General features: G+C 42.8%; 1 protein-coding gene across 3 annotated transcripts in view; it reads left to right on the top strand.

The window, feature by feature from the left end:
* MID1 (midline 1) overlaps nucleotides 1–25,447 on the top strand; it is a 274,648-nt gene that overhangs the window by 202,089 nt on the left and 47,112 nt on the right. For all 3 annotated transcript variants that reach the window (XM_056861928.1, XM_056861929.1, XM_056861930.1), the window contains one exon: nucleotides 20,130–20,225. In XM_056861928.1, the coding sequence (XP_056717906.1) occupies nucleotides 20,130–20,225 (96 nt within the window). The remainder of the gene's footprint in view (nucleotides 1–20,129; nucleotides 20,226–25,447) is intronic.

Here is a 25,447-nt window from a genome sequence, read left to right as displayed (position 1 = left end):
CCTGTCCCAGTACAGTTACAATGCCCTCTGTTTGCCTACATGGGGCTTTATTTTATAAAAGGAATACAACCATCTCAGACTTGGGGGAAATCTGATGTCTTATGCTCTAATGAAGCATGCCATGCTGCACTTCTACAAGTCCTGGAGATGCACAGGATAATGTAGCAGGACAGTATGGATTAGACACATGTCATCTCTTCTCTCCATGCAATTTATGCTGACCTTTACATAACCTTGACCTCCTAATGCAAGAACTGATGCCTTTTTGAATCGGGGAGAGCACATTCATGTGTGTGTGTACACTAAATTACAAAACCAAATCAGCCTACAGTAAATTGGTATGTGCCAAGCATCAGATCATATGGTAATGCTATACAGTGTATATCAAAATAAATAATAATGATTTTTTAAATGAATTTTTCCTGCACATTCGGGTTTATGTTTGCATCTCTGTATAAAAACAAATTCTCTCTCTGTGTGTGTATGTGTGTGAAAGAGAGAGAACAGCAGTTTAAAACATACTGAAAATTACTACTATTTACAAGATTTCTATCCTGCCTGTCAGCCAAAGGCTTCCAAAGCAGATAGCTAATAATAAAACAAATGATAAATGTGATCAATTATATTGCACTTACATTTATAAACAGACCCCAGTATTAGCTTTTCTGTCCATATGATAATATTTGAAAAATCACATTATAGTATGATTATTAGTAACAAGTTATGTGATGGAGCTTTCATGTAGGCAAGCGCAAGACTCACAGATAGGGTTGCCAGGTCCCTCTTTGCCACTGGCAGGAGTTTTTGGGGGCGGAACCTTAGGAGGGCGGGGCATGGAGAGGGGAGGGATTTCAATGCCATAGAGTCCATTTGCCAAAGCGTCCATTTTCTCCAGGTGAACTGATCTCTATCGGCTGGAGATCAGTTGTCAGTTCAGATACCTTTATTGGCATATCCAATATTCATCCGAGTACAGTAAAAACGTAATATAACTTATTAAAAAGAAGAGCGAATTGCCATCAAACCAACAAAAAAATTAGCCACAATTTATATGATTTTAGGGTCCTGGTTATTAAGAAGGGTGAGAACCTTTGAACAGTCAGAAATTCCCTCCATCTGACTCAAACTAGGATTTAAGAGTTTTAATCGTAATCTTTGATACAAGGGGCACCGAAGGAGAACATGTTGTATGGTTTCTGTCTCTTCCATAGAGCAAGGACACAGTCTATTGGGAAGGGGGACACCAGTATAACGGCCAGTTAGTAAGGCTGATGGTAATACATTGAGTCTGGCTAAAGAAAAAGCCCTGCGCACTTCTGGAGTGTACAGTTGATATAAATACGTGACAGTTTCACCAGATTTAGGAAATATTCCGTGGTGAAGAGGTGAGCTTGTCTTAGTAGCAGACTCATATAATGAATGGAGCTCATGTTGAAATAATTTGGCTCTTATAATTGAGAAGGCCGCAGATTCAGTAAGTAGAAAAAGGGAATCTATAGTGATGCCGAGGGACCTTATTTTTAGTTCTATATGAGAGATCCAGTTTGAGTCGTTAGAGTATAAGAGGAGTTGAAACACATAGCTAGAAGGATTTGAGTGGAACAGAAGGCGAAGCCAATACTTGATAGTAATAAGCCACATTTTAGTTATTATTAGATTCTGTCCACATTCAAGGCAAAGAGCCGCATAGGGAACACATGGTGGTACTCCAAAAACTTTTCTCAAAAAATATGATTGGGGTTGTTCTATGGATTTATCAGATGCTTGGATCCATATAGGGGCACCATAAAGTAATTGTGTCCCTATTTTGGCATTAAAGACTTTTAAAGCTGCGGGAATATACTAATTTCCTCTTCCAGAAAAATAAAATTTGGAGATTGCTGTACTATTTACCTTGGCGGTGTTAATAGCCCTTTTCCTGTGATGAGTCCAGGTAGCGTTATATTGGTAGTGAACCCAAAGATATTTAAAAAATTTAACCTGTTCCAAGGAGTGACCCCTAATTTTCCAGTTGTAATAGAAGGAGATCTCCAGCTACTACCTGGAGACTGGCAACCCTACTCACAGAACTTATTTATTTCTATATTTATAAATAGTTATAGCCTTATTTTCCAGTCCTCTCAAATCCCGTACAGTCAAAATGGTCTACCAGGTAGATATGCCACAAAGGTATAATAGCACACCAAATTTATTTGCAACACCAATTAAATATACTTTATCAATTTTAACAGAAGTTGTTACGACCATCCTAAGAAAGAATAATTCAACCCTTTTCTGGAACAAGGAATTTGTTTTTTTAAGAAAGTAAAAAACTTAGGTGTTGGGCTGAGTTACGTTTTCCTCAGCAAAGAGTTCCAGAGTTGGGGTGCATGCCGTAACACAGGGGTGGGGAACCTTTTTCCTGCCAAGGGCCATTTGTGTATTTATAACATCATCCGGGGGCCATACTAGGCATAGATCTCCTGGTGGGGGGGGGGAAGGAGATGCTAGGGTTGCCAGGTCTCCAGCTACCACCTGGAGGTTGGCAACCCAAGGAAAGGAAGGGGATGGGGAAGGAAAGAAGGAAAGGAAGGAAGGCAGGGAGGAAAGGGAAGGAAGGAAGAAATAAAGAAAGAGAGGGGGAGGGACACAGAAAGGAAGGAAGGAAGGAACTGGGAGGAAGGAAGGAAGGAAGGAAGGAACTGGGAAAGGAAGAGAAGGAAGGAACTGGGGAAGAAGGGATGAAAGGGAGGAAGGAAGGAAGAAATGGGAGGGGAGAGGGGGGAGAGAAAGGATGGAGTTTCCGGGGGCCACTGAACATGTCTTCGCTGTCCGTTTACGGCCTGGGGGCCTGAGGTTCCCCATCCCTGCCGTAACAGAACAGCATGTGGGTCTTTGTATGAAACTAATCTTATTCACAAAATGTTGCCTAATAAATTCACATGATTTTTAAATGAAAGGGACCCGCACCTATTTCTTCCTCTCTCCCTCCGCCCTCCTATGCCACCCCCAGCACCAGCTGGTGTTTCACCCCACCTCACAGCAGCCTGCAGCGTGCAGGCCGGAGCCCCACCGTCAGAGGCAAAGTGGCAGCGGCTCCTTGTGGCCCCAACGCTGTGCACTTCCAGCTGCCACATACCTCCACTCAGCAAACTTTGCGGGGTGGAGGCAGCAGCGACTGGAAGTGCACAGCATTGGCGCCCCAAGGAGCCACCGCTGCTTCGCCTCTGACAGTGGGGCTCCAGCCTGCATGCTGCAGGCTGCTGTGAGGTGGGGTGAAACACCAGCACTGGCAAACTCCTGCTTCTGTAACGAACCACCCATTTAAATTGGGGAAACTACATTCGCGGGAGAAACGGGGGACAAGACGGCCATGCGTTAACGCCCCAAATGTCTTCAGAACAGTGTGGCTACACTGCAGTGTCTTTGTTTCGTAAACATGTCCTGCTCATTATCCATCAGAGGAAGTATTGCTATTTCCCACATGACCTTTGAAGTCTTAATAACATTGGGCTTCTCCTAAATTAGTATCAGAAGAGAAGTTTCTTTCTATGGAAGGAAAGCACCATTATTAGTAGAATGGGTCTGTGGAATCCAACTTCCTAAATGCATATGCAAACCAATGCTAGGAAAAGAAAAAAATACTGGAGCACATGCAGAGCTGTATTACTGAATCCATTAGGACAAAGTCCAGCTAGGCTCTTTTTGGCGGCTGTTCATGCCTGTCACAATATTATGTTATACCATTTGACTCATATCCAGCCCAAGGGGGCTAAAAGAAGTTAGTGTATTTCAGCCACAAAAATGTACACCAACTAAACGACATTTTCCTCATGTAATGCACATTCAGGTGGTTCTGTGTGTCAAATTCTCAAAAAATGCTGTATTAATTGTGACCCTGAAAGAACCTCATTTTGCCTACCTGCCCAGCAATGCCTCATTCTGTTAGTAATGTGTGATGCTCAGAGGTTCAGCAACACATAAATGCAACTGGATTATATATGGCTTTTATAAGATTGTCAAAGTTCCTTACCCAAACTGTCTTTAATTGTTACTTTTCTGATCCTTGCTAGCATGGAACAATAATGAGTTTAAAGGAAGGTTGGCTTTCTATAGAGGAGCAGATGGGAGTTGTAGCTGAGGGCGTGTTCTCATCTTGGGAAATTCCAGCCTTTCCTGAGGTTTACTGACCTCCACACACTTAGGCACTCATAACTTTATCGCCTCACAGCTGGATTGCTGAGGTGCTCTAAACACAAAACTTCCCCTCAAGACTAATTTGAGGGCTGCAGCTGGTTCAGGATACTTCACGTCATTTGCTATGAGGCAATTTCCCCATCATGAACACATCGCACCTGTTCTTAGCAAACGGTGCTAACTGCTGGCTGTCACATTTAATCTGTGGCTTTGTTGTTGTCATGTAAGGGCATGGCCAGGTACTTGGAGAGTTATCTCTAGTTGATGTGCCCAATCACATGTGTTACGCTTGGTCTTTTTTTTTAGTTAACTTAGGCCCACCTCACTACAGCTTCTCCCTGGTAGGAACTCTGGTTCTGGGAATGGATCCTCCTTTTGAAGCTCCTATATTATACCTTTTCAAATTCCTTAACGTGAATTTACCAAATTGATACCTTGTACGGCTGTTCTTATTTCACTGTTAATGTTATGAAAATGAGAGGGCCACAACAATACCGAGTCAAAGCAGAGAACAAACATGATGGTGCAGTTGGAAACTTTTAATTGTTATATTCTGCTGTACAAAGATCTCTGCATTTCGCATGCTGCTCCATAAAGGGATCTAAAACAGGCATTAAAATTTATTTTAAAAATTTAAAAACAAGTTTACAGAGAATAACTAAAGACAGATGTGACGGAGAAGGGGTCAATCTGCAGCAAGAGCTGACAGACCAAGAGTGGGCGGAGCCAGAGAGCTGACGCTCTGAGAGACAGAAGGCATTCGAAGCTTGGGAACCAGCCTGAGAGGAGGCTGTGAAAGGAGTCCTAAGACTGGAACCAGCCAGAGAAGGCTGTGATAGATTCTGAGCTTGGTAGCGAGACTGAGCAGAAGCCAGACTGTTCTCTGTGAACCTGAGGGGTTCTGTTAAAGCCGAAGCTATTGAAACACACAACCTGTGGGAGTGACAATCGGGCTAGAGATGGCCCATTCTCAGGTCACAAAGGGGAATTAGTCTCTGAGGTAGAGCTATTCCGGTAGCAGGGAGGTGTGGAGGATTACAGCCACTAAGGTGGGGTAGTCAGAGAGAACCGGAAGAGGGATTTTAGATATTTCCCCAAACTTCTGGGAGTTCTCTGAGGAGGGAAAGGAACTCAAACTTCCTTCGCTCCTGTGAGCTGGGCTGGGGACAGAGTCTGAATCTGAGTAGCAGTTCTGAGGGACAGAACTAAGCTTGAAACTAAGAACTGAAGGAACCGATTGAAGAAAACATCTAAGCTATCTCTCTGAAGTAATCTTGGGTATATAAATCTGACTCTGAGTTTTCCCTCCAATTCTGCCTTTTCCTTGAAAATCAATCTCTGTGAGTTCTGTTCAATAAACTTCCCTGTTTTGTCTGTTTAAGTTAAAAAGCCTCTTGTGTCCTATTTCTCTCTGAGGTAAACACTGGTGTGGGACTGGAGGAGTAGGAAAATAATCTCCTCACAAATATACTCAGGCCAATGCTTTTCCCTCAGCATATACATTCTGAGCTGAGAGAGTGGGATATTGAAGTGGTTGAAAGGGGGGATGCGTCATATAAGATAATTGACAGTGCATTCCTGACAGGAATGCCTGCGCCGGGCTTAGGAGGCAACGCGGCTCATAGGGTTGCACCTAAAAGGTGTCGTATCTCGCCAAAATAAAAAGGGGTGTTCCCAGGCTGAAAGGGCTTTGGAGGTCGCCTAAAGGCGGTCCCACCCCCAGCCTGGTGTCGTAACACCCGGGAAATCCTCCCGTGATGCCGGCATGGCCTTTGACGGCATTCAGATGCTGCCGGAAGGCCCCATCGGTGTCCCGGGCCAGCGTCGGGGCCTTCCCACCGGCATTCGGCCCACTAACGCCTGTGTTAGTGCCCGGATGCCGGGGCCGGGGGTGCGGATGCTGGCACGGTGCCTTCCTGACTTCCTAAGGGCTTTCACCCTCAGATCTCAGAAATGCACTGATAGTATAATTTCAGCATGAACTGAGCATGAAAAGATATTTCCCAGGATCTATATTATGTTCTGACCCATTCACACGTAAATTATACTGTAGTGTCTGTCTTTAGTTTTTATTCTTTAGTTTTTATTATGTATATTTTAGATCCTCTGACAAAGCAGCTTGCAAAACCCATCGGGATTGTTGTGTGGAATATAATTTTTTAAAATCCCATGGCAGAATCATTTTTTTCCTCTGCTCTGACTTTTAATGTTATGAGATTTTATTCATTATGATGTATTCTGATCTCTCAATAGAACATATTCGTCAGTAAATAAATTTCAATTTAATCCACAGGTACTCTAATGTCACTGAGGTATGCTCTTTAGAATTACAGTTAAGGATTTCTCTAGTTCTTAATTCGTTAAACTATAATGTATCAAAGGCATTACATGTGGATTACAAGTCTTTATAAATACTAAATATATTGGAAAGCTGGAGTGTGTGTTTGTGGACACCAAGGGAGGAAAAATAGGATTCTGTGGGGTTCTTGAAATTATCTACCATGGTAGACACCCTTAAAGTGATTCTGTAAGCACACAGGTTTTTTAATATGTTGTTTATGTTGGTAATGGCAGTGGGAAGTGAGTAACAAAAAGAATACATTTTTACAAATACATACAAGGTATTGAGCTGTTCTCAGATGGACCAAAGTGTACGCTGACTAGAGCATGAAATGAGCCAAGTGGGCCTGTACTTGAGCATGTACATTTCTTTCATAAAAATAATGGAGTCAGTATGCTCCACTACCTTTCATATCAAAATAACCCATAACAAGGATTGCTCATGTGGCTGAAGAAAATCACTTGAAAAAAGAGAGTAGCTATTCTTGGGATGATCAGATGCATTTATTTGATAGAAGCAAAGCTAGTGCCAGTGTGGTGAGGTGGTTAAGATCGGTGGTTTGGAGCACTGGACTCTGATCTGGAGAACAGGATTTGATTCCCACATGAGCGGCGAATGCTAATCTGGTGAACTGGATTTGTTTCCCCACTCCTATACATGAAGCCAGCTGGGTGACCTTCGGCTAGTCACAGCTCTTATAGCTCTCTCAGTCCCACCTACCTCACAGGGTGTCTGTTGGGAGGGAAAGGGAAGGTGCTTGTAAGTCGGTTTGATTCTTCCTTAAGTTGTAGAGAAAGCCAGCATATAAAAACCAATTCTCCTCCTCCTCCTCCTCCTCTGCAGTCTATACTAGGGGCCTACTGGGTGAAATGACATGTGGTGCTATTCCTACCTCTTGAGATCAGGCAAGACCTACAATAGTCTTCTTAACTTTGTCATCCACTGGGTCCCTGAAGCTACTAGGCTGCTCCTTCACCAGTAAAAGAACCAACAGGAAAGGGCAAGTTTGACATCAGGGAAAATTTCCCTGGGATCCAAATTCTTCCCACCCCCATGACTTTTTTCCACAAAAGACAGACTTGGACAACATATGCTACTGAAGGGATGATATAAATAGGAAATTAGGCTCTGACAATTATGCTCTCTAGTAAGCCTCCTTGGATCCTGACCTGGATGGCCCAGGCTAGCCCAGTCTTGTCAGATCTCAGAAGCTAAGCAGGGTCAGCCCTGGTTAGTATTTGGCTAGGTGTCTGAATGTCTCTTGCCTTGAAAACGTATAGGGTCACCATAAGGTGACTGCGACTTACCAGCACTTTCCACCACCAAGCATCCTTGGATCCCAGTTCCTCCCTTCAGCAACAAATGGCACCGGGACAGGTCCCTTTAACCACTGAAAATGATAGCTAAATCTGATTATGTACATATTTTCTGTACCTGCTTAGCTGTTTTCATTTGGGTTTCCTGCTCTCTCTAACAATGTGATGAAAAATACTTCAAAACAAAGCATGAACATCACCGTGAAATGTATTGCTGCAAAGCTTTTTGTCTCAAGACAGAAAGTGTGTCTTATTGTTCCTTATTGCTCTTTCCCCTTAAGAATGCAGGGGGGAAAGAGCCAGTGAGTGAGTAGTTTGGTTCTAATTTTAGGCAGTGTATTGCTGTTGACCACCTTAGGGAATGTGTTGGTTGACTGCCAGGGCAGATTGCAGAATGTTTTTGTAAGATAGTGGTGCGGCCTGTTCTTCTGTGAATTAAAGTAGCATGCATATGGGAAACCTACAGTTATACTTAGGGTCAGCATCAGAGCGTGACATAGTATGGTAAATAGGGATGCTGGACAGTGGCCTGAAATGACAGAAATCACAGTGGCCCACATGCCAGCATCACATATGGGCAGAAACCTAGACATGATGTTGGCATGTTGACCAATGCTGTAGCAATTCTATGGTATTACCAAATAGTTTCTAGAATGTTGGCTAATATCAGATGGCACATCTAGGTTTTTGCCTGGACATGACATTAGCACATAGCCCAACATCATTTTTGGCCTCTACTGTTACTCCTGCTGGCACAAGAGGAGAGGAGGGGTGGGAGGGCCTATCAGCAGGAGATTGCTTGCTTGAAGGTGACACTTGGCTTGTCCAAAGGTAAGGCATCTGCTGGGGCAACTAGGCATGTTTTACCTATCTAATATAACAGCAGATACTAGTATCAAAGATGCTGGGAATTAAGATTGTCTGGAAGGCCATACCTTCTGACTAAACGTCAGGAATATGTGATCTGGCTGTATTTTTTTAGTGGTGAGTCTTGGGCAGGTGAAGTCGGGCACAAATTAATATATGAACATAAGCAGGCCAAACTCCATATTTTGATAAGCGTAGGCAAGATGCCACAAATGTTTCTCCACCAAGCATGCTGCCTTTCATGGGTACACATATCCCTTACTGGAGGAGGGATTGGAGCACATGTCTTTTATATTACTGTACTCCTCAAGTCCATTAGTGCCAGAACAACAACAACAACAACAACAACAAAGCCTTTATTGGCATAAAAAATAAAATGTACAAAAGCAAATAGATAAAACCATACTGTACCAGGATCTCCATCGTTTTTACAATAAAATCAATTTAAGTGGATTACATAATTTTACAGCACTAGGCTAGCCTTATTTGATACACAAGCGCTCACGTTCTTGGACTGCAAACTGTAGAAATCTTGCCACCGATTCAATTTTCATTGGGTCCTGAGTGGTCATAAGGAGAGAACCTTAATTTTGGCAGGTAACCATTCCCTGTCCACAAATAATGAGTCTATAAATTGAGAACGGCCCCTAGAATAAACGAACAGTTAAGAAGGATGTGAGGAACTGATTCTATTACGCCCTCCCCGCAAGGACAGGCCCTGTCCATATATGAGACCTTATTGAATCTTCCATAGAGCAGGGCGGAAGGAAATGCATTAAATCTAGCGAGCATATAAGCCCTTCTCTGTTGGGGGTCAGTTAAACATGTGAGGTAATATGCCAAGGACTGATTGTATGGCCAGGGCTCCCAATGTATAGGGGAGCATCTATTACATGCAGCTCCCTCCAGGGAGCTTGTGCAGCCGCAGCAGGCTACACGGGTGGCAGCTGCCATTACAGAGAGCTCCCTGCCGGGCCCAGTTGGGAATGCTGCCCTGCTGCCAAGGATAGCCCAACTCGCCTTGCGCCCACCTGGCACCCTTTCCAGCCACCCCCCTGCGCAGGCCAGCAAAATGGGCTCCGGGGGAGTCCGGAACCCTTGCTTGACGGCACGCACATATACTTTGTTTTGTTGAGTGTGAAACTGTAGTAACTGTTTTTAAAGATTTGTGCTCGAAGCTGTGCTAGAGACCACTTTTATTAAAGTTTGTTCCTTAACAACTCTTGGAAATACTGAAACATCCAAGAGTGTTAAGGAAAAGTCTTAAATAAGTCTGCTTACTCTTTAAAAACCTAACTCTTAACCTCTTATCAAATTGAGATGTTGAAGAACAAAATCACACTTCAATGATTATCATACATTCTGTAGTAAACAATTACTGACTTCTAACATTAGTAGAATAAGAACTTTTCTGTGAGCTTCAACTGATCTATATCACTCTGCCCACCTCTGACAAAGGATGGATGGCAATTCTGTAGTCTCTGAGGCAACTGTATGGCAGCCTGACTGGCTATGGGGTAACTTGATATAGATTAATGAATGTATTATATATTTTCATAAGAAGGAACTCACAAGAACTTGCTGTAGTGTATCTCCCACCAGCCTTATGTTAATGCAATTGTTGAGCTGGCTGCAGTCAGATGTAGCAGGAGAGCTGGAGCAGTATGCAACACTCCTGCTTGTGCTGGGGAGAAAATAAAAAAAAGGGTTTTTCCCTCCAGAAACCTCCCCATAGGTGGTATAGGTGATAAAGCGCTGAGGTTGAGTGCTAGCTGCCCTCAAACTTTAATAGCAAGGAGGTGAAAATTTGAACAGTCCCTACTCCTGCTGTTCAGAAAAGTTGTGGGCAGGCTGCCAGACCTCAAACTGAGTTCTTTACGCTATGGGTAGAGGATTTTTGTTGAAGGTGGGAACAGGAAAAGGTATTAATGTCTTTCTTTCTCTGTCTTGAAACTTCCTTTTCCCAACACAAGAGGTGGACTGCTGCCCCTTTCTTCAGTATCTGCAGGTGGAAGGGAGTACCGTATTTCTCTGAGTCAATCAGACCCTCTGAGAAATTTGGAGAACAGGAACACATCTCATTTTTCCCCCTCAAAGCTTTCTGAGGGCCAAACTAAGGTCTGACCCATGGACACTGCCATCCTTTTAGAGCTTTACTTGGGCCAATTATAAATGCCACAGGGGCCAGATCAGCGTAGTGGGGGAAGGCACTCTTGTCTCCCACCCCCACCTTTTCAAGTGCCAAAGCAGCTTGTTTCAGAACTTGAAAAGTGTGGGGGACATATGGTTGCCAACTCTGGATTGGAAAATACCTAGAGATTTTGAGGGTGGAGGTTTGGGGAGGTGAAGCAGCTCAGTAGGGTATAATTCCATAGAGTCCACCCTCCAAAGCAGCCATTTTCTCCAGGGGAACTGAACTCTGTATCCTGGAGAACAGGTGTAATTCTGGGAGATCTCCAGGCCCCACCTGGATGTTGGCAACACTAGGGGGGATAAGACCTCCTGGTCCCACCATGCCGCACGTCCAATCAGGCCCTTGTGGCCTTTTAAAATGGCCCAAGTTCAGCTGTGTAATTGCAGTGGCATCCACAGGTCCATCCCTGAGGCTGAGTACAAATCATGAAAATTCCCCTCTCTGCTTCACTGATGAAAAGTGGAGAACTGTCGGTCTTATTCCAAGTCTCATAAGCGTTTGGAAAGCCTAGAGGCAAGAGACATCTTGCTGCTTTTCAAAATCCTTTCTTCCCAGCTTCAGAGTTAGGACCTTAATATCTGTGTCCACCTCCTCAGACTGAAGGCAAACAAGCTTCAGTCAAATGGCAATTGGGAAGATTGAAGAACAAGGACTTTCTTTGGCTTGTGAAGGGAAAATGGGTATTTTTCTACCTGCAAGGATGTTTGTCCAAGTGTGCAGAAGATTTCCTCTGGTTTGCAATTGACCACATTTTGCTGCTGTATTGGTGGGGGGGGGGGGACATGCATTTCTTTTTTACTGTTACAGAGTAGATGTTGGGGAAGCACAAGAAATGGTAGGAGGGGTGTCCAAATTTCCCCTTCCAAAGATCTACAAACTCTGAGGGGCCTGAACAGGTTCTTTCTTTTTATGTCTTCATCATTCCATACTCCTGGACTATATTTAGTCCTTATCAGTCCAGTTTGTGGAGGGAAGGAGTCTTTATTTTTGGTTCACTTACAACATCATATTTCCTCCATGCCTAGAGAGTCCCCTAAAGGGTAGAGACCCCCTACCTTGTGTTTGTGTGGCCTTGTTGAGCAGCTGTTGTGTTTAGCATGGGGCCAGCCACATTACTATTTGTTACAATGGGTTTTATGATGTATGTTTTAAATTGTTAGCCACTTTGGTGGCCCTTGTAAGAGCAGAAAGGCAGCATAATTTTTTGTAAATAAATCAACATGATGATTCTTATTATGAATGGACTAATTACCTGGATAGACGGGAATGGATATGTGAGCATCAAGAAGGGCAAGCCAATGCTTAGGACCTGGTGTCTGGGAACAGTTCAGAATAGCTTTTCCTTTTTATTTTGTGGGGTTTCTTATCAAATATACTAGGTCAGCAAACACAGAACTAGCCATTTCTCGGAGAAATACATTAAGTAGAAACAGTCTTTTCTGATGAGGATAACATGACTTTAAAGACTGTAAGGAAAGAAGTGGCAGTGCCTGCCAAAAACATTTATCAAAGTTTTTTTAGTTCTCCTCTGCATAATCACTTAATCACCTCTGCTTTTCCTAACACTTTACATAAGATTTAATAAGAAAAATCAGGATAGTATTTTATGACATACAGGGGGGGGATATTAATTTAATCTGCAATCGTGTGATAAAAGCCCTAAGAGTAATGGCTTTCTTATATGTTTTTTTTTAATAAAAACTAGTTTTAGCTTTTTAGTTCACTGGTATTTCTTGGAATATATATGGGTGTGAAAGCTGGACAGTGAAGTAAGATGATAGGAAGAAAATAGATTCCTTTGAAATGTGGTGTTGGAGTAGAGTGTTACGGATTCCGTGGACTGCCAAAAAAACAAATCAAGCCTGAACTGACCCTAGAAGCTAAAATGATTAAACTGAGGCTATCGTATTTTGGTCACGTCATGAGACGACAAGAGTCACTGGAAACGACAGTTATGCTAGGAAAAGTTGAGGGCAGCAGGAAAAGAGGAAGACCCAACAAGAGATGGATGGACTCAATAAAGGAAGCCACAGCCCCCAATTTGCAAGATCTGAGCAAGGCTGTCAAAGATAGGACATTTTGAAGGACTTTCACTCACAGGGTCACCATGAGTCGGAAGTGACTTGATGGCACTTAACACACACGCACATTTCTTGGAGGGTTTTTTTCTTCTTTGAACAATCCTGTAATGATAGAATTGTCTTCTATTCAGCCATGTTGATAGCAAGAATTGTTGCCTTCCAGCATTATGAATAGCAAGCTTTGGACATTAAGGTCTTGAGTTAGATTGATACAGTGCAAAAAATGCAAAGGTAATAATTCTGTGGAAGAGAGACTGCAGAGAGCGCTGAAATACTGCAAAATTATATAGCGTGAGCCTCACCATCTGCTGAATCAAAGACCATGTAAAGTGGCCAAATCCAAGGACTAAGGTAAGGCCACATAGGATTAGGCAGTTTAAGAACCGGCAGAAGCAGAAGAAAAAAGTTAGATGAATCTTGACCTCATGGGTGGTGTTCAGATATAGACCCTTCCTGATAGTTTACAATGCCCAGATCTAGGAGAACCTATTGCAGACTAAAAGCTGTAAAATCTGAACATCGACATAGGTCATCTAATGTCAGTGTACTGTACGTTTCAGATATAGCATCATATCATACAACAGAGGTCCCCAACCTTTTTGATCCTGCAGGCACATTTGAAATTCTGATATGGCATGGTAGCCACAGCAACAAATTGGCTGTCACAAAATGGCTGCTGCAGGAGGCGGAGCCAGCCACAAAATGATTGCCAGAGCTTAACTTCAGTAACAGAGCTTAGATCCTTACGCTATGATGGCAGCTGCTGCCAAAGCAACATTAAAGAAACTGCACAAACAATCAAATCTCCAATAGTCAATCAAAAGCCTTGGTGGGCAAAAGCCCTACCTGTCCCCACCCACTTCCTAAAAAACACTTGATAGATACCAGAAAATGTGTTGATGAGTGCCATGGCACCCACAGGCACCACGTTGGGGGGCCATCCCCTACAACATGTTACAAATGAAAATAAGGGCATGCCTGCATTCTCTCTCTTTTTATGACAAGGATCACTGCCAGAGTCCTACCATTATGGCTCATTGATGAAGGTTCTATTGTACCAGCTGTGTACTTACTTTTCGATAACTTGCGCTTCGTTGCTTTAAAAGATGAGCCATTTGTTCTTTGGATTAAAGATATGCTAGGGAGAAAAGTATAATTGTAAATGATTCAAAATACATATATTCTTCTATGGAGCTTAGAATGGTGTATCTAGGGTAATCAAGCTGTGTCCTATCAAGACACTAACCAAGACCTGCCTATCTTCAATAAAGTGGTTGCATCATTGCCTTTAAATCTAGGGAATGGATCATAATTCTTTTGAACAGGAGGAGTTTGCAGAAAGGGGTCTCTGTCACATTCAGCTTCCTCTCCCCTGAAAGCCTCTGTTGACTATTCTGGAAAGCTTCTGAACAAAATACCATGCATGTTTTGTTGAACAATTGTTGCATTTTTTAAAATCTTGATACCACAGTGTACCATGCATTTGCATTCAAATTTGCATCTGAATGCATGAGTGCATTCATGTAAGATTTATGAATATGGTGCTTATTTAAATGCTAGAGCTATGGTTTAGTTCTAGTTCTGCAAGCCTGGAAAATCAGTATCTCATTCTCTGTCTCAAAATGGAGAAACCATGTAAAGTATGTTTTTTATAATCCTTTTGTGGTTTGAGGAATAAGTACTACTAGTTGCTAATTTTTTTTCTGAAGCATTAGTAATCGGAAGGAAAAAAATGTATTAACATACCATTTGTTCTTTCTGGGATTTAAGTGATGTATGTCCAGGTTTAAGAAGTGGAAAGTCTGTCAGTAATTTAAATACATTATCTGAGTTTAAATAATGTTGTAATAAATCTCAGAGGCCAAACAGCATCATCCCTGACGAATGTTTCTGTGCAGTGTTTCACCAGTCACATTGCTGGCTCAGCATTCAGGAGTGCTCTTAGTCTGTGCAGCCAAAGTTGCTGCTTGCCTGAGCCATTTCAAGTTGCTGGCAGAAGAAGAAATGACTTCCTTAGAGCTGGCGGCTGAATGGTTGAAAAGGGTAGCAGCAGAATTGTTGGTTTAAGCCTGATTTCCCACTCTAGAAGCCTGTCATGTGCTGGATACCTTAAGGGAAAGAGACAAAGATTAGGTAAAGAAAAGAAGCGGGTCAGATTTCTCTCCTCATTTAAAAACAGGACTGGAGAAACCTGATTATGCATAAGCCCATCTGTTCTTATGTAAAGCAGAAATGGGACTGGGTGTCTATTTTAAAAAAAAAATCAAAATGGAGAATTTTGGCAAAAGGAGGTAGAGCCCACACTTTACTGTGCCTTATCTCACTGTGTAAAGCTCAGTGCATCCTGAACAGACAGTGGGAAGTAAGTTAAATTAGGCATGACCTGGAGAAACTACTCAAATGAATATGAATGAAGCTAGCACCATGTTCATGAATCACGTCTGTGTGTGTGTTCTTTACTGTGAGGGGACCTTGTCTTCCCACCCCTACATTAGGTTTCCAGAAAACACAAATGTTTCCTCTCAGCCCTGTTCATAAGTTACAGTGTACAATCCATGTACACTCAATTGTTCTTTTTTATGTGTACTGAGTTATTCTCATGTTACAGTCAATGCAGACACAGCTAAATGTGTGATGCAAACACCACTTTTTATACATGTGCTGGCCCCTGGTTTCATTTGTAAAATGAATGGATATTGGCTATTTCTTACAAACAGATGTAAGCATGTACAGGTAGGATGTAAGTGCATTCACTGTAACATCTGAACTGGGCTACAGGTAGAGCCAAAAACATGGTGTGCCTTTTGTTGTCTCCAGAACAAGGATGGAATTTTCTTATCTGGTTAAAATTTGGGGAAAGGTTTCCATAGATGGGCACAATCAAGATTGTATCCCATTCGGGGGGGAAGAGTTACAGACAGAAATGTGTTTTGTACTGAAACCAACCAAAACGACTTTCACATTGAGGTGTAACCCTGATATTGTGACACAACAATATTGTCCCAAGACGCGGCCAACTGCCACACTCCCGGGACTTGTCCCGTTGCCCAGACCTACCTGGGAGTCCGCCGTAGAAGCCGGGCTGCCCAGGGAGCCACTCCCAGACGAGCAGGGCCCAGACAATCCTGAAGACAGCGGGGGCTGGCCACACCGCCAAATATGCAGCCACCGTTACTGCCGCCGCTCAGCTGGCTGTCGGCCCCGCCTCCTCTCCCCGAGCCCAGGCACGCCTGGGCAGGCAAAGACCTGCCGGCGAGGGCGGGGAAACCAGATGGGAGGACAGCTGGGGCCGCGGAAGAATCGTGGACGCCCGCTAATCAGCTGGGGAGGGACATGGTGCGAGAGCTGGAAGACGGGAGCCTGAGGAAAGGTTCGCCAGTTGGGACTGTCGGTTGCCAGGCATCACGGGCAACCAGGCGGTCTCGGAGTTTGAGCTGGGGCAACCTGGCTCAAACTCCAGCTCTGAGGCCAAGGAAACCCAGGGGCGGCCAGTTCCAGTGACATCAATTCTAGAGTGAACTGGAAATGATGTGAGTGCATTGCCAGCGCTGCTTGGATGTTCTGGTATTTGGCAAAACTCTATGGCAAACTCCTTTTTACCACAGAATATTGCCCAAATTCCAGAGCATCCCTGGCAACACAATGACATCCCTTCTGGTGCTTGCCAGAAGTGATCTCACTGCGTCAGGATGTGACTATCATCCATTTCTATTTTTACGTCCGTTCCCCCCCCACCAGCCAGTTGATCAGTGATGGGCAGCACCAGCTGGGAGTGGGGATCCCTGTCCCATCGGGGGGCTGGCAGCCCTAGTTGCCAACCTCCCAGTGGGATCTGGAATTCTCCTGGAATTAGAAAGACAACACAGATTGCCTTGACCTGGATGGCCCAGGCTAACTTGATTCACCAGATTTCAGAAGATAAGCAAGGTCATCCCTGGTTAGTACTTGGATGGGAGACCACCAAGGAAGTCCAGGGTAGCTACTCAAAGGCAGGCAATAGCAAACCACGTCTGAATATCTCTTGCCTTCAAAACCGTACAGGGTTTCCATAAGTCAGATATGATTCGATGGGACTTTCCACGACCACTGCACTGATCAGTTTCCCTGAAGAAAATGGCAGCTTTGGAGGGTGGACTCTATGGCATCACATCTTTGTTGAGTTCCCTCTTCTTTCCAAACTCCATCCTCTCCAGGTACCACTCTCCGCATCTCCGGGAATTTCCCAAGTCAGAGTTGACAACCCTAGCTGAAGCTCTTAACTACTATACTAAACCAGTTTTTATGGTTCCTCGTGGTAATACTTGTTTTAAATTGTGATACCACCAAACTGAACTGTGATGGCAAAAGTGACTTTACTAGACAGCACCATAATAAAGGCAAAGCAACACCCAAAGATAAGATTTAAAGAAAACGAGCTAGCACCAAAATTTTTATAAGGATCTAAAAGGCAAAAAGCCAGCTGCAGAAGCAAATTCTAGCAAAAGGATTAAATGTTCGCCGAGGGCTGAAGAAGGGCATGAAGGAATTTAATTATTTTTTTAAGTATTTCTAGGAAAAGATTCACTTGGTAGAAAAGAATTCCATTTGCAAAAGAAACAGAGATTAAATTTCTGGTAATTCAGCACTGAGCTGAAAGGACACTGAGTTCCTTTCAGCAGAAAAAATGCCGGGCATGATGAGTATCATCCTTTTTCTTATAAGAAATAAATTCCCCATTCTTTGTGTAATTTTATTTAGTTGAGGGCTGCTGCAAGAAAGTGCCCTAAGAGACATATTGGTCTGGAATAAATAAGGGCCCTATCATGCAATAATTGGTATCAAGTCGGTTTTCTTTTCTGTGTCAATAAATGTCATTTTGCAATACGAGTACAAATGTTATTAATGTTCCTGTTTTCTTCAGTCTTGCTATATATGGATGTAAGAGTCCAAAACCATCAGCCAGTAAAGTTAATGGGGCACAGGAATGGATCAGAGTAAGAACACCCGACTTTTCCTATGACACATGACTTATCTGTTCTTAGTCCCCGGGGTCCTTATCACTTATTAACCTCTTTTGCCATTGCTACCATATGAAAAAGAACATAAATATCCATAAAAAGCACGCTAGTGCTCATGCTCAGAACTTGGCTGTTGGCAGCACAGAGAAAGTAACTTTTATTTTTTTGGCAAGTTAGTGCCTGTGAACATCCTGCTGTGTGGGAAAAGTCACTTAAACAGATTGCATGTAGCACTGGCCATGTTATGCTCAAAGAAATATGAGAATCAAAATACAAAAGTGTAGCAACGATTTTATAACAGGATCTTAGTAGAAATACCATATTCCTTGATTCTTCACAAAACAGAAATATCCCATTATTATCACAATGATTATATAAGATAATGCACATTTGCATTTAATATGATTAAGTGAAATAAATTATCATAGAAACTAGAAACACTTTCTGAAGTGCAAGTTTAAAAATATTTGATGCTTTTATTGCTTGTTTTCATTACTGTGTTGCATGTACTATTTATATCAGCCTCATTCCCCAGCAGAGATCTCTGAGCAGCAAGGGATTACAGAAAGAGGAAATCTTGTTACAAAAAGTTGATTGCTTTGCCAGAGAAAGAAGCACAACATCAGCTGGCAAGAAGAGCACAATAAACGCTTTTAATTTTTAGCAGATTTTCCACTAAAAGGGTTCAGAAGTAAAACTTCCTTCGAGGTCTTCACCTCAAGAGCATTCTTTTGAAATTGCTGTGAGTAATAGTGGACCTCCCATAGATGTACACATGCAAATCCTTTATGGAAAAAGGAACTCAAGAGTTCGAGAATCTACCAGCAATTCAACCAAACTGACCATTTACACTCCTCTTAATCTCCTTGGTTTTTATCAAGGAGACACACATCTGAGTAATTTGAAATCAGCAAATGCATTCCTTTTGCCCATAGTCTTGTTCTGCTTTCCATGTATGATTTAAGTGTTGTAGCTATGTTAGTCTGTTGCCGAAAAAACGAGTCTTCTAGCAACTTCAAGCCTGAGCACTGAACCGAAATGACAGTGAGCAGAGTTCCAGTTCTGTAATGGTTCTTACCTGTTTTTTCCTGCCTACTGTGCCCCCACAAATGCTGTTCCTGGGAGTGGAGAAGCTCTCAGGTGCACTGTGGGACGAGACAGGTGAAGGGTTTGCCGTGTGAAATCAGTTGAGATTGTTCTTCTATTACATGAGCAGAAGTATCCTTCCGCTCATAAGAGTGGATCCAGCCTTTACAAATTTATTCTGTATAGGTTTTCATGGGCTAAAGTCCACTTCATCAGACATTATGAAGTATGTCTATACCCCCGTCTTCCTCCACCCCATGGAGACTCCCAAGTGGTTTACATTGTTTTCCTATCCTCATTTTTATCCTCACAACAACCCTGTGAGGTAGATTAGACTGAGAATGTGTCACTGGCCCAAGGTCACCCAGCAAGCTTCCATAGCACAGTGGGGATTCAAACGTTCTCCCAGATCCTACTCTGACACTCCAACCACTAAACCTTTTTGAGGCCGTGGATATTGGAATTCTTACACAGCATGGTGAGTGCAGCCACAAAATGGCTGCATGGCTGCTGGAAAAGGTGAGATTATCCATACAATGGCTTATGCAGCTTATTTTCAGTCACGCAGTAAAGATCCTTATGCTATGGTGGCAGCTGCTGCCAAAGCAATGTTTTTTTATTAAAATCTGCACACCCAATCAAATCTCCAATGCCCAAGCAGAAACCTTGTTGGGCAAAAGTCCCACCTGGCCCCACCCACTTTCTAAAAACACTTGGTGGGTGCCAGGAAAGGTGTTGCACCCATGGTCATCAGGCTGAGGACCCCTCAACTACAATATTCACAGAAAAGTATAGAAGGAGGGGAAGTGTAAGCAGAGTGATCATAAAAAGGACAGTGATAAGCACATTTATAAGGTACTCCAACATTCTTTTTTAAAAATTTTTCATGCCTAGTGCCATATATTTATATATTAATGACTAAAAACCTGTATGTAACATCCAAGAGTGACTAAATATAGACTGATATACAGCATTATCAACCTCTTCTGATGGATAGTTTCCCATCTATGTGATTGCAGTTATAAATGGTGTAAAATAGTAAATTATTCTCCTGTATTCTTTTTCCCCCAGCAAAATTTGGAAAGTAATCTCACCAACCTTATCAAGAGAAATACCGAATTGGAAACACTTTTGGCTAAATTAATTCAAACTTGCCAACATGTTGAGGTAAGTATTTTTGCTAGACTGGAGCATTTAATATCTGGAAGTATGTTTACTTAGACAAGCAAAAACTCTGGTAGAACACATGCTCAGCATGCTGGAGGTCCCAATTCAATCAGCAACATGTTCAATTTAGTTGTTCATTGCTTCTATTAAAATATTTTTAAATGATATGATGCTAGGGGAAATACCCGGTTTCATTTTCCAATGCACAAGCTATTGCAATAGTTTAAATATAATGTCAAAATGTTTCAGATGTGCCAGATTTTACTTTGGGGGAGGGGGATAGACAAATAGAAGATGTCAACTAAGCCCCATTCTTCCCCTTGGTCATCTCTGGCAGATTTCTATATAGTAAGTTTACACTGGCTTGATAGTATATCAATACATCTCTGAATTACACCATTTCAGGGCTTATTTGCTATCCTAAGTAGTTTACAGACTGGCTTTGGGGTTGTGCTATAAGTGTGCTTATGGCTGCATTCCAGTGCATCCTTGCTCAGGAAAAGTGCCATGAAAATCAGTGAAACTTAATGCACTCCAATGCCAGCATTCTTTCAGGGTATAACCTCCTGGCACAAGCACTTAGGGTTTAGCCTTGAGGGAAAACAATCATACGAATAGACAAATATGCAAGCAAACAAATGTATGTTTAAAGCCCACAAACACCAGAGGTTTCATTACTAGAATGATAGTCTCAATTAAATGAGATCTAGATGGTAATCCTGAACTAATCATATTTTCTGTGTCATTGTTATGAAGCCTTTGTTTACATCACGGTTGCTTTGTAGAGCAAGTTCAGCGAAAATATAGCCTGAAATGTTTATTTCTATTTAAATGGATAAATATGTTTACTCCCTAAAAAAAAAAAAAAAACTTTTTTAAAACAGAGAATGTCCATCCAAGAGTGCCTTAGTATAAAGCACGGAGTATTTGATTTGTGAATACCAAAAGTTGCTATATGTTCACTATGGCTCAATATTAACTGAAAACTGTAATTTTCTAAAAACACTTGAAATTATCTTTTTGTTCCAGTTGATTCTGGTAAATCATTGAAGCTTCTTTGCTGAAGCCCATAGCTTTCAGTTATGCCATTTGTGTGTGTGTGTGTAAAGTGCTGTCAAGTCACAGCCGACTTATGGCGACCCCTTTTTTGGGTTTTCATGGCAAGAGACTAACAGAGGTGGTTTTGCCAGTGCCTTCCTCTGCACAGCAACCCCGGTATTCCTTGGTGGTCTCCCATCCAAATACTAACCAGGGCTGACCCTGCTTAGCTTCTGAGATCTGGGTCAGGGCTATGCCATTTGGGGGGATTTAATTAAAGGCAAATCATTCTACTCCTCATGCATACACCGCAAAGTGTGTCAGTAAACACTTTTAGGATTGAGATTTAAATGGTACTTAAAGCATGTCTCTGTGGGCTGGATTCCTCTTTCTAATTTCTGTTGGGACTTTAGGTTTCTTCTTCTGCACAGCTTAGGGTTTTTTAATAACCTACATATAAATGATCTTCCTTTTGAGTTATATCTCAGACCTGGCAATTCTTCCATATAAAGATACTGCTGCCATACTGTAAGCAGATGTGTTGCTGCCTTTGATCTTAATTTTACAGATTGCTCTGAATTGCCAAGAAACAACAGCTGCATAGTTCATGTATCACTTCAGCCCGTTACCAGTCACAAGGAAACCAAAATTCACCTTATTTAGGTACTGATGTTAGAAGTGAAACCAGAATATTTTTTTATTACAATTGGTGCTTGAATAATTGTTTACATGTTTGTCATTTGTAAATTTTAAAAGTTACTTTGGGCTGGATCCTGACTAAATTGGCAATTTGGGTAGGCAATTTCCCCCTCCTTGTTTTAGAGCTAGGGTTGCCAGGTCCCTCTTTGCCACTGGTGGGAGGTCTTTGGGGTGGAGTCTGAGGAGGGCAGGGGTTGGGGAGGGGAAGGACTTCAATGCCATAGAGTCCAGTTGCCAAAGCAGTCATTTTCTCCAGGTGAACTGATCTCTATCGGCTGGAGATCAGTTGTAACAGCAGGAGATCTCCAGCTAGTACCTGGAGATTGGCAACCCTATTTAAAGACCCCATATGTCATTCTTCAGGATATGCTGTCCCCAGGAGTGGTGTTTTGTAGAAATCAGTGGGCTGCAGTCAGAGGGACGAGGCAAGAAATTTTCCTTCTTCCATTGGGAAATTTACTCTGGATCCAACCCAGTGACTAGAGTAGGTGTATGGTTTTAAAAATGGTTTCTATACCACTAGTGTCATGGCCATATTGGAAGCCTTACTGGAGCATGACAGATTACAGTGGAGTTTTTAGGGCTAGGTGAAGTACCTTACACCCCAGGTTCTGCCTGGGGTGTGTGTTCCCCCTCCAGTCTCTCTCTCCCTGGTTTGAGGGGGGGGGGGCTTCATTTTTATTCTTCAGGTTTTTCCTCATTCATAAGATCAGTTAGGTTATTTTGATGCTTGCTCAAAACTGGTTTTCAAATGGTGGCTTAAAGAATGCATCTTCCTGGTCCCAAGTCCAATGCAAAAGGAGAAATTCCACCCCCTCCTGCTCATTATGCATAGCTAGCTGCCTCTGTCCCTTTCCATGGTATGCAAACTCCCAGGTGTCAGGTGTTGCTTTGCACTGTTGCAAAGGTGTTGCATTGCGTGCTTGTGTTGCTTTGCAGTTGTATTGTTTTGCAAAATTCTTCACACCTGCCCCGCCCTTTGCATGTTTGCAAAGGTGTTGCTTTTCAGTTGTGTTGCTTTGCAAAGTTCTTAGCACCTGCCCCGCCCTTGCTCTCATCAGCTGTTTGTCGGGGCTGGGAGCTTTGTGCCTGGGAGGCAAGCTCTGCTGAGAGATGCACATTAAGGGTGGGGGGACCCCTTTCAGGGCCCATATCTCAGCCCCCCCCTGACCCAATCTTTACAAAACCTGGGGAGTCTTTCAATATACGTCCTTTGAAGCTCTGCTGAAAGTTTGGGACTTCTAAGCCCAAAAATGCCCCCCCCAGAGCCGCGGAAAGGAGAGATTGTGTTTTTAATGGCTTTATTCGGCCGAATTTTTTCCCCGAACTTTGAATTCCCGCCGAATTGAACGTATCCGAAGTGGGGGAGTTCGGACTTCGGCAGGTACCGAACCCACAAGGGCCAAATTCGGCCGAATCCGAACTGTACCGATTTTTTTTTTTTTGACAGCCCTAATTCCCATACTATCTCAGTGTCTATACTATGCTGTAATTCCCCTATTGCGTCCTCTGCTCCATTATTCCCAGGTTGAGCACTATTCCTCTTTTGGGAGAAGACTGATACAAAAAAGGAGTTTTTCTGCCTTTTCTGCCTCCCCTGTTAATAACTCACCATCCTCTCCACTCAATGACCCGATTGTTAGCTTGATCTTCCTTTTGTTATGGACATAACCAAAAAACCCTTTTTTGTTGTTTTTAACTTCCCTGGCTAGCTGGAGCTCATTCTACACTTTAGCCTTCCTGACTTTCTCCATACATGTGCCAGCTACTTGTTTGAATTCCTCTTTGTTGATTTCTCCCTTTTTCCACTTCTTGTACATGCCCTTCTTAAATCCTATCTCAACCAAAGGTTCTTTAGACATCCACCCTGGTTTCTTCAAACTCTACCTTTTTTTTCTCCTCATGGGAATTGATTGAAATTGTGCCTTCAATATCTCCCTTTTTAGAATTTCCCATCGTTCATGTACTCCCTTCTCATTCAATATTCTCACCCACGGGATCACACCCAGTAGTTCCCTAAATTTATTGAAATCAGCTTTCTTAAAGTCTAGAATACATGTCTGACTATTTCTTGCTTCTCCTTTCTGCTGTATAACAAACTCCAAGAGAACATGGCCACTCCCACCCAAAGATCCCACTCCTTCTACTCCATAAACCAAGTCATCATTATTGGTTAAGATCAGATCCAAAATGGCTGTTCCCCTTGTCGCTTCTTCCACTTTTTGGAGTATGAAGTTGTCTGCAAGGGAAGTGAGGAATTTGTCTGACCTAGTTGTTTTGGCAGAGTTAGCATTCCAATAGATGTCAGGATAATTGAAATCTCCCATTACTACTACATCTTTCTTTTTTGAACGTTTGGACATCTGTTCCAGGAAAGCATCATCTAACTCTTCAGTCTGGCTTGGGGGTCTATAATATACCCCCACAATGACATCACTATTTTTCTCCCCCTTAATTTTTACCCAGATGGTTTCAAGCTGGGTTCCAGTGTTTAAGTCCTGGATCTCCTCGCAGGTGTAATCATCCCTAACATATAATGCTACTCTTCCCCCCTTCCAATTTGGTCTATTTCTCTGAAAGAGGTTATACCCTTCAATTAATACATTCCAATCATGAGACTCGTCCCACCAGTTTTCTGTAATGCCTATTATATCATATTTGCTTTTTACTATTAAAAGTTCTAGTTCATCTTGCTTATTTCCCATGCTCTGTGCATTAGTATAGAGACACCTTAGACCACAGGTCCTTCTTCTTGGCAGCCTATTTAAGATTGTTTCTCTCCCATTATTAAGTTTTTGAACGGTCTTCCCTTGCGTATGTGCTACCCTCTGCAGATCGTTCATATCTATGTTTGCAGTTATTGTCCTCACTTGAGGCTTTAAATTGACGTCTCGCTCCCCCGGAAGATTTAGTTTAAAGCCCTCCTTATCAGGCTTGCAAGGCTGTGGCCAAACACATTTTTACCTACCTTTGTGAGGTGCAAGCCATCTCCGGACAGAAGAGCATTATCCAGGTAGCGAAAGCCATGGTCCAAAAAACCAAACCTTTCTGGACGACACCATCGACGCAGCCACTCATTTATTTCCAGAATTTTTCGTTCTTTTCCCAATTCTTGGCCTACTACAGGAAGAACCGCCGAAAAAACAACCTGTGCTCCCAGTTCCTTCACCTTTTTACCCAAAGCTGTATAGTCCCTTTTAATACTTTCTGGGCTGTGCCGGGCAGTATCGTTTGTTCCCACATGAATAAGAAGGAAGGGATAATGATCCGTGGGTCTATCAACTCTATCCAGACTTCCCGTCACATCCTGGATGCGCGCTCCCGGCAGACAACACACCTCTCTCGACACACTTTACCCTCTACCCCTCTCAGTAGGGAATCCCCAATAACCAACACTCGCCTATTCCTACATTGGGAAGCAGAAGTTTGAGTCCTGACCTCCACAGGGACCTGAGAGACCAGATAGGACTGGGTGCTGACCCTTT

Source organism: Euleptes europaea, chromosome 16, assembly GCF_029931775.1.
Source record: "Euleptes europaea isolate rEulEur1 chromosome 16, rEulEur1.hap1, whole genome shotgun sequence".
Lineage (NCBI taxonomy): Eukaryota > Metazoa > Chordata > Lepidosauria > Squamata > Sphaerodactylidae > Euleptes > Euleptes europaea.
This window is presented reverse-complemented; position numbering and strand designations above follow the sequence as displayed.